The sequence below is a fragment of the Ctenocephalides felis genome, unplaced genomic scaffold (genome assembly GCF_003426905.1).
Source record: "Ctenocephalides felis isolate EL2017-DRISC unplaced genomic scaffold, ASM342690v1 CF-g0.4_SCAFFOLD_03570, whole genome shotgun sequence".
Taxonomy (NCBI): Eukaryota; Metazoa; Arthropoda; class Insecta; order Siphonaptera; family Pulicidae; genus Ctenocephalides; species Ctenocephalides felis.
The window spans coordinates 4,261,375-4,277,248 of record NW_020539724.1 but is presented as its reverse complement, the minus strand read 5'-3'; the positions used below and the strand labels follow the sequence as shown (position 1 = coordinate 4,277,248).

The following is a 15,874-nucleotide window of genomic DNA, read 5'->3' as shown; positions in this document are numbered from 1 at the left end:
ATTTTTCGAGGAATTAACATATAAAATGATTATATACGAAAATCATCGTATACTTTATCGGTTGTACGAATTTTTAATAAATAAAGTGAATTTTTCTATTGTTATTTCTTCATTTTTCTATTTTTTTTAATTATTAAAATCAAATGTTCTCATCTATTTTTTCAATTAATCAAGGAAATTAACACTTGAAAGATTAGATAAATGCAATTATTTTTCGAAGCATGTAATAATAATTATATCATAATTGATTCTTATTACTTTTTACCATAAAATTTTTAGTTAATATAAATAATATAAGCTGGGCTCTTCCGTGGCCTTGTGGTAAAAGCTTTGGCTTTGCAACTACGGTTCCAAGTTCCATAACGACCTCGGACAGTCTAATATCAAGCGGTAGTGATTTCGATTTTCAATTGAAAATATAGAAGGCAGTATATCGGTGAACATATGTACGTAATATATATTATTTGCCCGATATTATCATTTTATTACATCATTCAGTTCCTGGATTACATATGACAATTAAAATTCGACGGTAAATTACATCCTCATAAATATTTATCATTGTTTTGAACACTATAACAATTCAGTAATAATTTAGATAAGGAACATGTTATTGATCCGTTTTGATAAAAATAAATTTGATGTGATTAGATCAAAGTTTAACCGAGTTTTGCACACGGCATGAACAATAACGATTTTTGTTTTATTAGAAAAAAGATATCAGGAAAGATAGAGCTGATTAAATGGTGATCGATTGATTGAAAATAGTTTCAGGGTTGTAAGGAATTTTCAAAAATATTTGACTAAAATTATTATAAAATTGCACCCATACTCTTTCTGTTTCATGCATCCAGGCTAAGAGTCTTATTCCTCTGGTAACAAATTGTTGATTCATCAAGTGCGTCGCTTAATGATGTAAAAAATAAAAATGATAAGAAAACCTTCATATCTTAATTAATTTAATATTTCTTGGAATAATTATTTCACAAAAGCCAGCAATAATTATAGTTAATTTATTTTACTATAGAACCGAACAATTAAAAGTACCTTTATTATTACGATATCGATTAATGCTATCTTTCACACCTTTGTTTGAGTTTTATTTAAGTTATCAGAAGTTCACAAAGAAGACCTTAAAGATAGCATTTCATATATAGATTAAGTGGCCCATTTTTCCAAAAAATATGTATATAAGTCACGCACATGGACGTGATTCTAGGTCACAGAATATTTAAGACCAACCTGATGGTAATTCAGTACCAGGCACAGAATTTTCCAACAGTTGATATACTCTTTATCAAATGTCTATATTTATAAAAAAATCTAATTCTAATACAATTTTCTGCTAAAACTGCTCAAATATTTTTTTATTAATTCACCGCGATGAACATATGAAAAAGGCGAAAATTAATAAAATACGAATGCAATTTTATATTTTTATCAGGATATATTTGTTTAACATTGTATAAATATATCATAAAAAATTATCAGTAGAGTACTTATAAATAAAATCATAAAAATTATTATACTTTTTTTCGAAGTGACGTCGGTTTTTATTATTGATAAAAGCGTCGTTATTAATTGAGTCATAATTCTTTTAAGAATGTATATGAAATTTAATTATCTTGTTACACATTTTATTGATATAGTTCATAACAATTAACAATAACAACTATTTTAATAGTTTAACATTCATAAACATTACATAATGTACAACGTCAATTAAAAAGATCAATATTTTTTATATTATATATAATTCATGTTCCATAAAATATAAGAATTTATAAAACCAGTTGTTTGGAAGAGATTCTAAAAACAACTCAAAAAATGTAATTATAAATGAAATTAGCGTATATCAACTCTATTTAATATATTTATTGCAAGTTATAAAATACAATTAAGAGATCTTTTGTGTTATGTTTACATTATATTATATTTAAATTAAAAAAATCTGTAAAAATTACCTTACTCCATTACAAAAAAAGTATGAAAATTTAATACCTAATTGGTCAAACAATTTTCTGTACAAAATTTATAAATGCAATTATCAAAAATTTTGTAATATCTGATGTCTAGTCTCAAATAATAACTAAATGATCCTCAGTTGCAAAGAATTTATTTTTCAAAAATCTATTATGATACAAATACTTTTATTTATTTGCACCATAAAATAGTTAAACACCAATAAAACACATCACCAATTAATTAAGGAATTAAAATATAAAAATTAAAAATAAGAGCTTTGAGAATAATACAAAAAAGTAATACTTATGTCTAGTTAAAAAATAACAATGATATAAAATGCATTTTATTTTGTAGATGCTGCATCTACATCTGGAGAAATTGCTTGCAACATTTTGGACTTTGAATATTTTCCAAACAAAGTGCAGAGGAACGCCACTCCATATCCTGTTCCACGTTCACCCTAAACAAAAAAAAGGTAATATAATGGCTCAGAGTTATATATTGTATATTAGTTTTAATAAACTTACACAGCTAACTGGATAAGCCATATCAACATGCATCCAAACACCTGGAAAATCGAATCCTAACTGAGCCATTATGAAAAGACCAGCACAGGAACTTAATGCATTTTCTCTATCCTAAATAAATACATTGCATCAACTTAATGCATTTCAAATAAGGTAGTATAAAATAAGAAAATACTTTGAAATACATACGGCAACTGAATTTTTCATATCTGCTATAACAGAATCAAACTGGCTAAAATGTAATTCAGGAGTGAAGGGTATTGGAAAAACTAAGTCTGCACAAGATTTTCCTGCAGCAACACACCCAACTTCCCATTCCTGGCTGTTGGTCAACACTGCACCATGGTAAGCACCAGTAGCAATACCCTAATAAGAAGTAATTATACTGATATTATACTTGACATGCTATTTTAAATAAAATAAAATTATAAGATTTGCCAGGCAAAACTTACCTGTGCTCCAGTTAAAGTTGCCATGTCAAGTATAATATCTGCTTTTAGATCTTTGTTAGCATAGGCAACTCCATCTGCAAGAACTAGGCGACCTTCTGCATCAGTATTATTGATTTCAACAGTACGACCAGAGTAAAGTGTATGAACATCATCTGGCCTTTAGTACAAAAATTTTAAAAAAAAATTAAATTAGATTAAGAATTAAGCAAATAAATTTAAACTAAAAATAATTAGTACCTAGTTGCATTGGGACCAACAGAATTTTCAGCCAAACAGAAGACTGCATGTAAATTTTGTTTGAATCCATTTTTTACTGCAGCATAAAAACCTCCTAAAATTGCAGCTGCTCCACCACAATCACGTTTCATACCAGGCATTCCTGTTTTTGATTTGATGCTAAGGCCACCGGTGTCATAAGTTATACCTTTGCCAACCCACGCTACTGTTTTTGTAGCCTATCATAAATCATGAAGACAAATTTTGAAATTGGATATATTTTTGATCGATATCTTTGTAAAAATTTATAAAGCTTACTTCAGGATGTTTGTAAGACAAAACTGCTAAAGCTGGAGGAGATGTTGAAGCTTTACCAACTCCATAAATACCTCCAAAACCTTTTGAATTCAAATCTTCACCTCGAATGACCATTGGTGTTATACCCAAACTTTTTCCAACACTATTTATTTCCTAAGGCAGAATAATTTTGATTTTATTTTTGTAAAGGTAATTGAAAAATAATAATAATACCTCTAAGAAGTGGTGAACATTCATAAAGTTTGTAGGGGCATCTACAATTTTTGCTGTTAAACGAATCCCATGGGCTGTGTAGTTTAAACACTGAGAACATAAACAATATAAAGTGCAGTATAGATATATATCTAATGAAATATGCAAAATTTCTATATTTTACCTCAATATCTTCATTAGTTAAGGGTTCAGAATCTACAATTAAAAATTCAACATTGACTGTATAATCAGCACGAGTTTTTCCTGATTTATTATTATACAGTGGATAAGCCCTTGCTACTGCACAACCACTTGCATAAGCATCTTCTCGAGTGCATACAATCTAATATCATGAATAGATATTAATAAAAGTATACACATTAATTATAACAATTTAATAAGTACCACTATTGTTTCAGTCACAGGAATACTAGAAATTTTAATCAGTTTTGTAAGTGCATGAGCACGAGATGGTGCATTATGACGGCTACAGTTGACTGGCAAAGCAGCAATTGTTGCCAAATTTAAATATAAAGGACAAGAATCAGTTGGGGACGGGTTCAAACTGCATACAGCTGTTGAAAATGTCTGTAAAAGAAATAGGCAAATTTTATATAGAGTAATTATTTTTAAACTTATCATACTTACCTCGGATGTGACATGTGGCTGCAATTTGCAAGCGACTTGTTCGAATTTTAATGCGCGCAGGTGTTTCAATTGTCCCAATATTAATACTGGATGGGACTGGGGGTCTGTCTTTGTCAGACCAGACTTATAAACAATTGTGGCAGTCATGATATATTTTAAATACTGAAAATATTAATATTCTCAATATGTTAGAACTATTTTAATTTAAATATACAAATATTTCAATACTTATATCACACCACCTTTCTGGGATTAAATATATCTCATAAGTTCATTCAAGTACAAAGTACAAGTGGTTATTTTTGATAATACATCTAAAACCGTTTGATTTAAATTAACATTTCTATCTAATTTTATATGTAAAGAAAGGTATATTAAATTGTATAACAACGAACTGTAATTATACAGTAATAAAATTCTAAATTAAATTTTCTAATGGCTTAAAAATATAGAGGAACTAATATCTGTTAATTTGACGTTTACCAAAAACACCAGATTGGCGTGCTGTGAAGTTGCTACAGAAATCAAAAAAATAAAATCTGGTTTTTGCATATTTAGTTGGCAAGTCGTTGCTTTGTGTCAAATTAGTTGCCGGAATTGTCAAACTGACATCATGGTTAAGTTTATATTGTGAATATTTGAGTTTGTAAATACTTTTGTGCTATCAATATAAGGCTGTTGTTCAAGATACTATTATCATAATTGAAATAATATTTACTATAAAAATATGGGCCCCAAGAAAAGGGGAGAATGTTCTAATAATGATAGAGGTACAATAATAACCTATAGGCTTACTATAACCTAGTCCACAATACAATTAAACATATTCAAGAAAATTAACATAAATAAATGTATTAAACAACTACTTTTATAAATAGGATCTGATAGTGAATCGGATTCGGGCTCGTCTCGCAGTAGGAGTCCCAGTCCTGCTGTTTCAGTAAATCAAGATCCAGTTCCAACTCCTGGTTATTCTCTTGAGCAACAGTCAAGGTAATTTGTTTTATTGTTACAACTTTCTTGTGCCTCGTTGTTGGTTCAATTTATCTATCAACTACTTTAATCTATGGTTAGTTGTCTTTGTAAAAATATTTGTTTGTAAACTCTGTGAAGAATTTTGTCTTTCAAATGTATAGTAAATGACTGAAGCCAATTACAATTATTTTTCAATTTTTCTTTAATTTTGTGTTTTATAGATCAAATTCACCCGCGGAATATAGATCAAATTCACCACAATCACCAGGTTCTAGGTCAGCATCTCATTCACCTGCATCTCATAGAAGCAATTCTCCACACCAAAGTGGTGAACCTGCCAGCCCTGCTCGATCAGGAGGCCATTATAGTGGGTCCAAATTCTCCCAATTTACAGATTGATGCTAGTTCTCAGAGAGGTTCTGTCAGCCCTGACTCCCATAGATCAGGTTCAAGAAATTCATCTAGAAGGTCCTCAAGAAGATCTTCAAAAGATTCCAGAAAGTCTTCAAGGGGATCTCGTAGATCCTCAAGAGCTTCTAGTCATCATTCAGAATCAGGAAAAGCTCATTCACGCAGCCTGCATCTCCATCCCCTTCACGAAAATCTGATTCTCGTAGCCCTGCTAATAGCATAAAATCAAATAAAAGTCACACTTCCAATAGAAGTAGAAGCAAAAGTAGAAGTCCTAGCAGAAGTAGAAGTCATAGCAGGAGTCTAAGTGAAGGTAGAAGTAGGAGTCAAAACAAAAGTAAAAGCCGCAGCAGGAGTAAAAGTAGAAGTAGGAGTAAGAGCAGGAGCAGAACTATTCATGAAAGAAAAACATTAAGCAGGAGCAGAAGTCCAAGTAAAGGTAGAAGTCAAAGCAGAAGCAGATCACGATCTGTTCAAAGTGCAAGATCAGAACGATCTAGACATTCTAATAAAAGTGGTTCTCGTAGCAGATCCCAAAGCCCTACTGAGTCACAAGCATCACACAGGAGTGACAGGTCACAAAAGAGTAAAGATAAAGATGGCCAACCAATGTCAGAGGATAGTGATATTGATGTCAAAGCAAAAAGAAAACGTGCCGATCTATCCAGTGATTCCGGTTCTGGTTCTGATACAAAGAAAAAGGGGAAAAAAGTTAAAGCTGGAAGAATAGATTCTGATAGTAGTGATAGTGACGGGAAAGCAAAAGATGACACAGGTATAATATTATATATATATATATATATATATATATATACATAAGTTTTAGAATGCAGTTTTAGATCATTTATTTCTGCACATATCACATTATAAAAGAATTGAAATAATGGCAAGAATAATTTCAAATATTGTTAAATGTTAAACTCACATTTATCAAAACTTGGCTCTTTTGTTTATTACTTTATATAATATAATATTTTCTTAAACAATAGTTACTGCGGATGCTCTTTTTGGAGATGCTGATGACATCAGTAGTGAAGAAGACAAGGGCAGAAAGTCTGATGCAAGAGATAGTGGGAGTGAAAGTGATCGAAGAGCTGATTCTGATAGAGAAGAACGTGCCAGAAGTGATGATGAAAGAAGAAGGAGTTCAGATGATGAGGGAGAGCAATCAACACAAAGAGTTACTACATTAGAAGATGTGAGTAGACATTTATTATATAATACAATATAAAATTATTTACTATAAATTTAATATGAGTTTTTATATTTTGGTAAAATAGTACCAATGTTCTTTATATTCTTACACATAAATAATTAATTTAAGTGACTTATTTTAATGTCTTTGTTGTAGTATGAAGAACCAGAGCCAGAACCTATCCCGGAGACTAGAATTGATGTTGAAATACCAAAATTAGTATAGATTTGGGTCGGGAGCTACATTTTGTGAAGTTGCCAAATTTTTTATCTGTTGAACCTAGGCCTTTTGATAAAGATACCTATGAAGATGAAATTGATGAAGAAGAAACTCTTGATGAAGAGGGTAGAGCCAGGTAATCCTCTTTCACCAGTTTTATGCAAATGATATATATTATATTATATATCTATATATATATATATGTATGTATTGTTTCCAAACAGATTAAAATTGAAAGTAGAAAACACAATACGATGGAGAGAAGTTTTGATAAAGATGGAAATATTGTTAAGGAATCTAATGCTAGATTTATCAAATGGTCTGATGGTAGCTTGAGTCTTCACTTGGGTTCTGAAATTTTTGATGTTTATAAGCAACCTCTGCAGGTATATATTATAAGTTGATTAAATATTATTTAATCATATTAATATTAACAATTGTTTTAGTGAGTTGTATTTTTGAATCTTGTTTGATTTTAACTATTAAAACACTGTTGTACCTCAGAAAAATAAAGTTGTATATCTTTACTTGTTTTCATCTACAGGGAGACCACAATCATCTATTTATTCGACAAGGAACTGGTTTGCAGGGTCAAGCTGTTTTCAGAAATAAATTGACTTTCCGTCCACATTCTACAGAATCATTTACGCATAGAAAGATGACAATGTCACTGGCAGATAGGTCACAAAAAACCACTGGTATCAAAATTCTTTCACAAGTTGGTCATGATCCTGATGCAGATAGGAAGTGGAATTTGAAGGTAATACTAGTTGCATGCCAATATTCTGAATATTCAGAGACAGTGAAAAAATTAAATTTACTTTTAATGCTTTGTAATTTATTACTGGTATAATATATAAAATTTGGTACTATTATAGAAAGAGGAAGAGAAGCTCCGACAAGCCATGCGATCATCACGTCCAACATCAAAACCAAAACGCAGTAGGGACTCTGCTGCTCACACAGCATTTCGTGAAGATGAGGGATCTGAAGATGAAGGAGCCATTTCAATTGCAGCTATCAAAAATAAATTTAATAAACCAAAAAATGGTGCATCTGGTTCAGCAAAAAGTATGTATATTATTAATTTTAATTTTTTCATGGTATTAATTTTTAGTTTTGTATCATGTATAAAAATTAATTTTAAACCTTATAAGTCAATATTTAATGATAGAAGTTCAAACATTAGATTATTGGTTAATAATGTTTTTAAAATTTATTAATTTTTTTATAGCTGGTGGGGCAATATATTCTTCTGATGAAGATGGTTCAGATTTTGAAGCCACAAAGCCAAGAAAACTGATAAAACTAAGGCATTGCAGGATTCTGATGAAGGCAGTGCGGCTAGTGGAAGTGGTGATGATGATGCTGATACTTCTAACAAATCTGGTGCTGATAATGATTCTAATAAGTCAGATGATGATTAGACACTTAATGATTAATAATAATTATATATAAATAATAAAATTGACATAAAATCATGTATCTTATGGTTTGTTATCGTAATTGTGTTTTTTATTAAACACCTATAAAGATTGTTTTAAATTAATATTTTTTTTTACTTATAGATTTGTATTTTGAATGTATTGTACTAAGGTAAAGCTTTTATTAATAAAAGTATTAAAAGCTCATTATTAATTAATTTCATATTTCATAACGAAATTGTGGTTATTGTGTGAAGTTGGTTTCCGCATATAACTTCAGGTCTTTTAATTATTTCACATTGACAGGACGCCATTATGACGCACAAATCAGATGTCCCAGTGCATGTCGATGTCAAATATTTACAGTTTTAAGGTTAATTATTTGAATATGAGTGTTTTTATTATATTAAAGCATATTTATTAGTTAATACTAATAACGTGTCCTGTGAGACTGAAAGGTAAAATTTAATATTATTGTTGGTTCAATCATTTGAAATTATTAGTATTGCTTTCAACTATCTGTTATTTTTAACAGAAACAAACATTTATTAATTACAAACTCTTTATATCATTCATTTGATGATGTAGAGATTTTCCTACATTGTTAAATAATTCTTTATAAATATATTATCTGAAAACTTTTTGATTTAAGTTCTCTTTTTTTGCAGATTTAATATGTAATTGAATGAAAAAATAGTGCTTTACTTATACTTCTCTTCTGTATGAGATAACTTTTCACCACACAGAGTTTTTTGGAATCATAATGTAAGTTTTTGATTTATTAATATGGAAACAAATAAAAATATATTCAGCACTTGTATGTAAACTTGGGAAATGTCAGATAGCTTTCTTTGATTCTTGGATATTGTATATAAACATACATATATAAATATATACTTATAATATAATATATATATATATATATATATATATATATATAACATTATGCTGATATTATTTCAATATATTACATACTATGCAGATATATTTTTGACTATCGTCCTATTTCTAATAATAACTTGTACTTTGTATTTTGGATTTCATTTTACCTTTTTACTTTGATATATTTCTCAATATGAAGAATTTGGATATCATCTTAATATTTATACTTTTACATATGAGCGTTAAACCAATTTTATTCGAGATAGGAGTTGGGGAATCTTACAATTGTTAGTAATTTTATATAATGCTTTATTAGCATTTGAAATTCCTAAAACCTTAAATTTGAAATTTGTACTAACTCAGTGGTATTGAAGTGAGTGACGATTTTCACTTGAAAGTAAATAAATATGTTTTAGAGGTGATGGAAATGTGATACATTTCAACTTTCTGAGACAAGTTTATCCTAGGCCGTGTATTCCCAGTAAAATATATTTATTTAGTCCCTCTTGTAGAGATATAGTGATTATATTCGCTATATATACAGGCAGTAGATTAGATTTAATAACTTTGTTAGGAATTAACATAACATTATGCTTATGTTAACTGCAATAATTTTATGAAATTTTTATGTCAGATACCGTTTTTAGATATGTTTTCATATTTGCCTGTATTTTCTTTAAAGATTGTTAGGTTTTACTGTATATCTTTTGCTTTCTGGAAGTTTAATTTCTGTGATGTTGTAATGCCATCATTATGAATATTTAACGAGTTGCGCGAATATAGTTAAAACTTGTGTTTACTTCCACACATATATTCTATTTAATTTGTAACAAATGTGTCAGGGGAATATTAGGCCTGTTGAATGTGTTATAAATAGATATAGATGTCTGCTATATGTTTATAATCATAAATCAATTATTCAACTGGATTTCAACTTAGATTTTCAAATTGGATGTCCTATATATCCTAGCAATCGAAGTAGTTGTTTTTTTAAACTACAGCTACTACTAATATATAAATTCTCTATAATAAGTGGCAATAGAAATCTTCCAATTTATGAAATTGGAATTACTAAAATGAAATTTAATTTCTATTCATTGAGATTATTACTAATCTATGACAAATTTACTGTTTTTTATCAACTCGGTATTAGAATTATTGAAGCTTTTCATATAGAGTTTAATTTTCTTCAAAAGCAATAAGCGGGGATTTTGATTTTCATTTCCAGTATGCAGTTTGATTTATACAAAAGCTGCAAATTTGCAATCAGATCGACTATCACAATTAAAAACTTTCATAGATTAATTGCATTCACTTGTTCATTGATCTGAAATAAATGTTATTTCTCTTGTTCTTGCTCTACATTTTAATACTAGGAAATGTGTAAAAGTGAATATGATTGTACTCTAGAAAGTTATTTGGTGGATGTATACATTTGATATATTTTGTTGAGTGCAGATTTAGGAAACTGATCTTATAAAATAAGGCTGTGATATTAATTAATAAATAATTGCTTCTGTAAGGCTATCGTAATTAACTCCATTTGCCTTGTTTTGTTTTGGAATTTCCTAGTTCAAGTTTTTCATAAATAAGTTCTATTGTCTGCATTTTTGATAGACATGATACATTTTTTTCAAATTAAGTTCTCATTGTTGAATTCTTAGTTGGTTGATAAATTTTAATTTTATCATTTATTAACAAATAAAATTAGTTCTGCAAAATGAATTATTGTATTCATTTCGAATTTCTAATTAATCATTATTAATTCATGCAGTATAGAAATATTTTCGTACCAGGAAATGAATTTTTTCTTCGTTATCATTTTGAGGAACAATTACACGGAATTCCGTATTGGATATATTTTATCAAAAGTTGGCGCCTACTTTGTAATTTTTGTCTACCAATGTAAGCCTTGTGTTTTGCATTTTTTTAAAATTGGAACGAAATATATTAGTAATTGAGAAAAACAAATAGTTTCTATGTCAGCATACTTTTCGAAAAAGATAACATGTGCGTATCACATTTCAAATTTATTATTATTCTAGGTCATTAATATACTTTGCTTCAAATGCAGATTTATCAATTTAAGATATAAAAGTAAAAACAACAGATATTGAATTATCTATGAAGTCTAGGGTCAATATAACAAATTCTACTGAGGGCTTATGACCTCAGAGCCGGCACATGCATGCTCATATCAATCATTTGTTTATTGTTTATAGTGCTATGGAATTTGCAAAATAAACAATTCAGGTGTAGCGAATAATGGAATTTCACAAGCATCCTGAATGAATATACTAATTCCATTATATTTATTAAAACTGCAATTATAGGAATGAAAAAAAGCCAGTATTCTTACAAATTTTCATATTATGGATAATTATGATAAACTACTGTTATTCAATTAGCTGGCATGCCTGCATTTTGTTTTTGAAAAATCCTCGGTTTTAGTTACAGTATTTCATGAATCTCAAAGGCGTTAGTTGTTGTTCATTTCCTGAATAATAAAATATTCTTCCAGTGAATTCTTCTCAAATTTCTTTATTAAGGAAGTCGGGTTCAATCTGTCTTAATCTTAAAATAACTATCTGTTACGTAATATGTACTCTAACGCAATGAAATTTTGGTTTGTGCAAAAGACATTAAACCACCGTATGGCTTATGTATTTAATTTGTTTGTAAGGAAATTAAACTGAAATGGCCTGACAGTAGTACTATAAATAATCGTTTATATGCGGAAAAGCTGCTTATCAACAAAATTTCTTGTAGGCAAGAGAAACCTCTGATTCACTTTTCTGCATTTTGATGAAACTTCCCATGAATTGATAGTCCATAGTCAATAGCCAAAACCATAAAATATTATAGGCTTATGAGAAGTGGTTTAGTTGTGTGTATTTGCATTGAATATAAATACAATAAAATCTATGTGATCTCTATGATGTATCTATTGTGCCGATGATATAGTCTATCAATGAATCTTTTAAAATCTGTTTAGGATGTTGCACATCCTTAATGTATAAAATTCTAAAAAGGCGGCTCATGGAAAAGCAAAGATTTTTTTTTATTAGTTGTGAATAGATGTTTTCTTTGAGCTATATAGATTTATTTCATCCGATCTTGCACAATGTCTTCGATTGCGCAAATTTCGACCGTATGGTTTCGTGTTGAAAGATGGAGGGCGATGAACGAAAATAGTTTACGGATAAATATCGTTCATCGTGTTAACTGATTTCGCGCGGCCTGTGTGTGTTTAGACTTGAGGCAGGTTGAAAAATTGTGTAATGATTGTATTTTTAAACTTCCATACAATTAATTAGAACGTGGATGTTAAAAAAAAGTATCAAAATGAGCTTTATAGCAAAGCCTGAAACTGTATTAAAATCTCTGATCGTTTTGCAAATTAGAAAATGTCATGACAAGTATCAAAAATGTCATGAAAAAGTATCAAAAATGAGCTTTATAGCAAAGCCTGAAACTGTATTAAAATCTCTGATCGTTTTACAAATTCTAAAATGTCATGACAATTATATTATTTTGTTTTTCTCCTACAAAAACGTAGTCCGATTTGCCACATTACTACCCGTTCAGTATTGGCTACAAACCTAGGTGATCGGAAACACGTTGCATTTTACTGGTGTGAAGAGAGAATAGGAGAATTGTGGAATTGCCGTTTGCGCATTTGCTGGCGCTATCCTCTGCATTTTCTTTCTTATATTTTACAACTGTCTTGGTATCAAATACGATGTTTGGACGCTTAAGAAACAATTTCCAATAAAATTGGAAGAAAATATACACCAGCTCTCTTTTTCCCATGCTCGACTACATGTATGTAGATATGTTTCATTTAAACATGCTCTTCGCGTTGAAATTGCATTTTGATTGTTGTTAGCCGAACGCTTAAAATTTCATTTACAGACGTTTCGTTATCAGACAGATCTTAAAGAATGATAAAAAAGTATATTGTTTTGCAGCACGTAATCACGCCGGATCAGACGTGCTGATGTGATATGGGTTTGTAATTTAATTTCATATGTTTACACCAGCTTATTTTTTTAATTTACCTAAGCTTGTAATAATAAATTAGATATATGATAAAAATATTGATTTCAAGGCACAGATTTGATCAATTCCAACAGTTGCTGTTTCAAAATTTTACTGTACTGAGCTTTTTACTGCTTATTTCTCACATTACATAAGGAATACATTTTTTACTAAATTTTATTCCAAATTATATAATATGTTAATCTACTGGATGTCTTTATGGTGCGACCTGAATATAATTGACTAGTGTAGATGTGTCTATATTCATGGTTAATTTATACTGAAATAGCACGAATGAGTTTGTTTCTTGCATACAAAATATTAACAGGAAACCACTTCTCCCATGCTGATTTTGTAATGGCATTTGTAAACTTGGGACATGTATGTAAACAATTTGAATTGGAAAAATGTATCATGATTTTATAGAGGAATCTAATTTTAGGTTAATAAATGTAAGACTTGGTTTGCTTGCTCTTCATTTACATTGCAAAAGCCAATGTAATCCGAAACTGATTATGTCAATTTTAATTGCTACATTAGTAGGTATAATAGAGATCCTTAGCATTCTCATCAAGTTTCCTCATTACATTATATAACACATGCACATTTATGGCATGATCTTCTTCGAACATAATAATCTTCTATACAAGGTGAATGACAAAATAATTAATGCTTGAATAAGTAAATATTCAGTTCATAGGATTTTTCCCGCGAAGAACAAAGAGATCAGTAGCGCTGAACTTGCACGCCAAATTAAGTATTTAATGATGTTTTTAAAATTCATTTCAAGTTAATTAGCTTCGAACACTAAATGTTAATTATGGGTCAGGTAGTTTTATAATGAACTCTTTCAGCTAAAAATATATAGCCTTGCGATGCGAAATTTGTTTGAATAAATATTAGTGGTTCAGGAAGTGAGGAGGAGGAATTATAAGTAAAAGCTATATTGTGTAATAGATAATATTTGAATCTCAAAGATAAATTTCTAATGATTTTTTATTATTTTACTATAAGACTCCAATTGCATTCAAATTCAAAAAGAAATGTGTCGTTCACTCTGCTTCTACGAAATATCATGTAACTGTAAAACTAATATTTCCTGTTTCCCGATTTAATTCGTATCACTTGAATTTCGTCATACCATTATTTTGTTTGTATTTCTTTAAATGTTGTCTTCAACTTTGCTCTATATTGTCTTTTAGTTTTTATTTGCCCATTGTGTATTTTTTGCGCGCTTTCACGACGGTCACAGGGCATTGTGTCAAGGTAAAGTCTTTTCGAAGAAAGTAATTATATAGCGTTGTTAAAAAAAATAATAATAATTATACTTGTAAATTTTTATACTCCAAAAATTCGGAGAAATTGCCTTTCCATAATATTTGTTTTTATTCGCGAAACCAGATTCATTTTGTCATTGTTTCGGCTTAGAAGAGAAAGAATAGCGATGCATATATTACCGAGAAAGTAATATGCAAAGTTTAGTAGCCTTGTGAATAGTTCAAGATAAAATAATGATCCTACAATGATCACAATTAATATATCACAAGGAGCCCGTCGTTGTGTGATGCTAAGGAACGTGGGCTTGCACAATCTTCGGTCTCGGCTCAATATCAAGCAGCATGATATTAAATTCTCATCTGAGGTTCTATATTTCAAGTGAAAATCGCTCTTCGGGGGCATTGCTGCAACATATACACTCCAACATTGGTTAATATACATATTCAATATATGGAGGTTACATATAGAAAGGGTGAATAATTGACCGATGGGTTGCTCTGTTGAGAAAAGGTTAGAGTATATGATGACAAGCACAGTTAATAGAAAATGTAGTTCTGATGACTGTTAAAGAGAAGAAATATTATCACAAGTTGTCTAATACATAATCCACTGGTGGATAGTTCAACTAATAGTATACCTTTGATGAAATAAATTTCCTGACTGGATAAGTAAAGTTGTCATTTAACAAGGAAATAAGTTTGTTGTAGATATCTGTACTCTCGACAAATTAATACAGTTTTTCTTTTTGTGTCTGTATAAATTGTATTATCAAACTGCAAACGAATTGAACGAATTGCTGAACGAATCATCATTTCGACGTCGGATGTATGGATATCAATTTATTGAATGAAACAATCAATCATGTATACTGAAGTAAAAACTACTGCTGGGGGTTCTCAAGTCAACTATCTTAAGGCATTTAGATAAAAGAAATGGATTTAAAAATATGGCAGTAAAAGTTAGAAATTCAGATTTTACCATTTTATACGAAAATACATAAAACGAGATGCTGATACAAAATTGCGTTTATAATACAATTTCTGATATTTTTTGGGGCTTATTCGTAGGCTTGTGTCAAGAGCTTTGGCCATTTGGTTTAAGGTTTGATACCCACCTTGGACGGCCTACCCA

At 29.7% G+C, this 15,874-nt stretch overlaps 3 protein-coding genes across 4 annotated transcripts; 2 read left to right on the top strand and 1 right to left on the bottom strand.

Annotated features, from left to right (window-relative positions):
• Positions 1–2,245: 2,245 nt before the first annotated feature.
• On the bottom strand, positions 2,246–4,718 carry LOC113383735 (probable aminopeptidase NPEPL1). Of its 2 annotated transcripts, none has more exons than XM_026621989.1 (11): positions 4,547–4,718; positions 4,319–4,480; positions 4,076–4,258; positions 3,855–4,013; positions 3,692–3,781; positions 3,479–3,631; positions 3,182–3,399; positions 2,945–3,101; positions 2,682–2,858; positions 2,493–2,603; positions 2,246–2,425 (listed from the first exon to the last, which is right to left on the bottom strand). In XM_026621989.1, the coding sequence occupies exons 2-11, from the start codon at positions 4,463–4,465 to the stop codon at positions 2,309–2,311; spliced, it is 1,512 nt and encodes a 503-aa protein (XP_026477774.1). In that variant the 5' UTR covers positions 4,466–4,480; positions 4,547–4,718; the 3' UTR covers positions 2,246–2,308. The 2 variants fall into 2 exon arrangements, with proteins under 2 accessions (XP_026477774.1, XP_026477773.1); XM_026621988.1 differs by having other exon boundaries at positions 4,561–4,718.
• A 202-nt stretch (positions 4,719–4,920) lies between these two features.
• LOC113383745 (pre-mRNA-splicing factor CWC21-like) lies at positions 4,921–5,835 on the top strand. Its single transcript, XM_026622001.1, has 3 exons — positions 4,921–5,088; positions 5,197–5,311; positions 5,515–5,835. Exons 1-3 carry the CDS (start codon positions 5,046–5,048, stop codon positions 5,690–5,692), a joined length of 336 nt encoding a protein of 111 aa, XP_026477786.1. The 5' UTR covers positions 4,921–5,045; the 3' UTR covers positions 5,693–5,835.
• LOC113383104 (another transcription unit protein-like) lies at positions 5,692–8,545 on the top strand. Its single transcript, XM_026621356.1, is given in 11 exon segments — positions 5,692–5,739; positions 5,834–6,479; positions 6,694–6,902; positions 7,056–7,110; positions 7,113–7,254; positions 7,343–7,380; positions 7,383–7,504; positions 7,663–7,878; positions 7,997–8,168; positions 8,353–8,400; positions 8,403–8,545. Coding segments are annotated over 11 exon segments (1,839 nt in total).
• Positions 8,546–15,874: the final 7,329 nt, after the last annotated feature.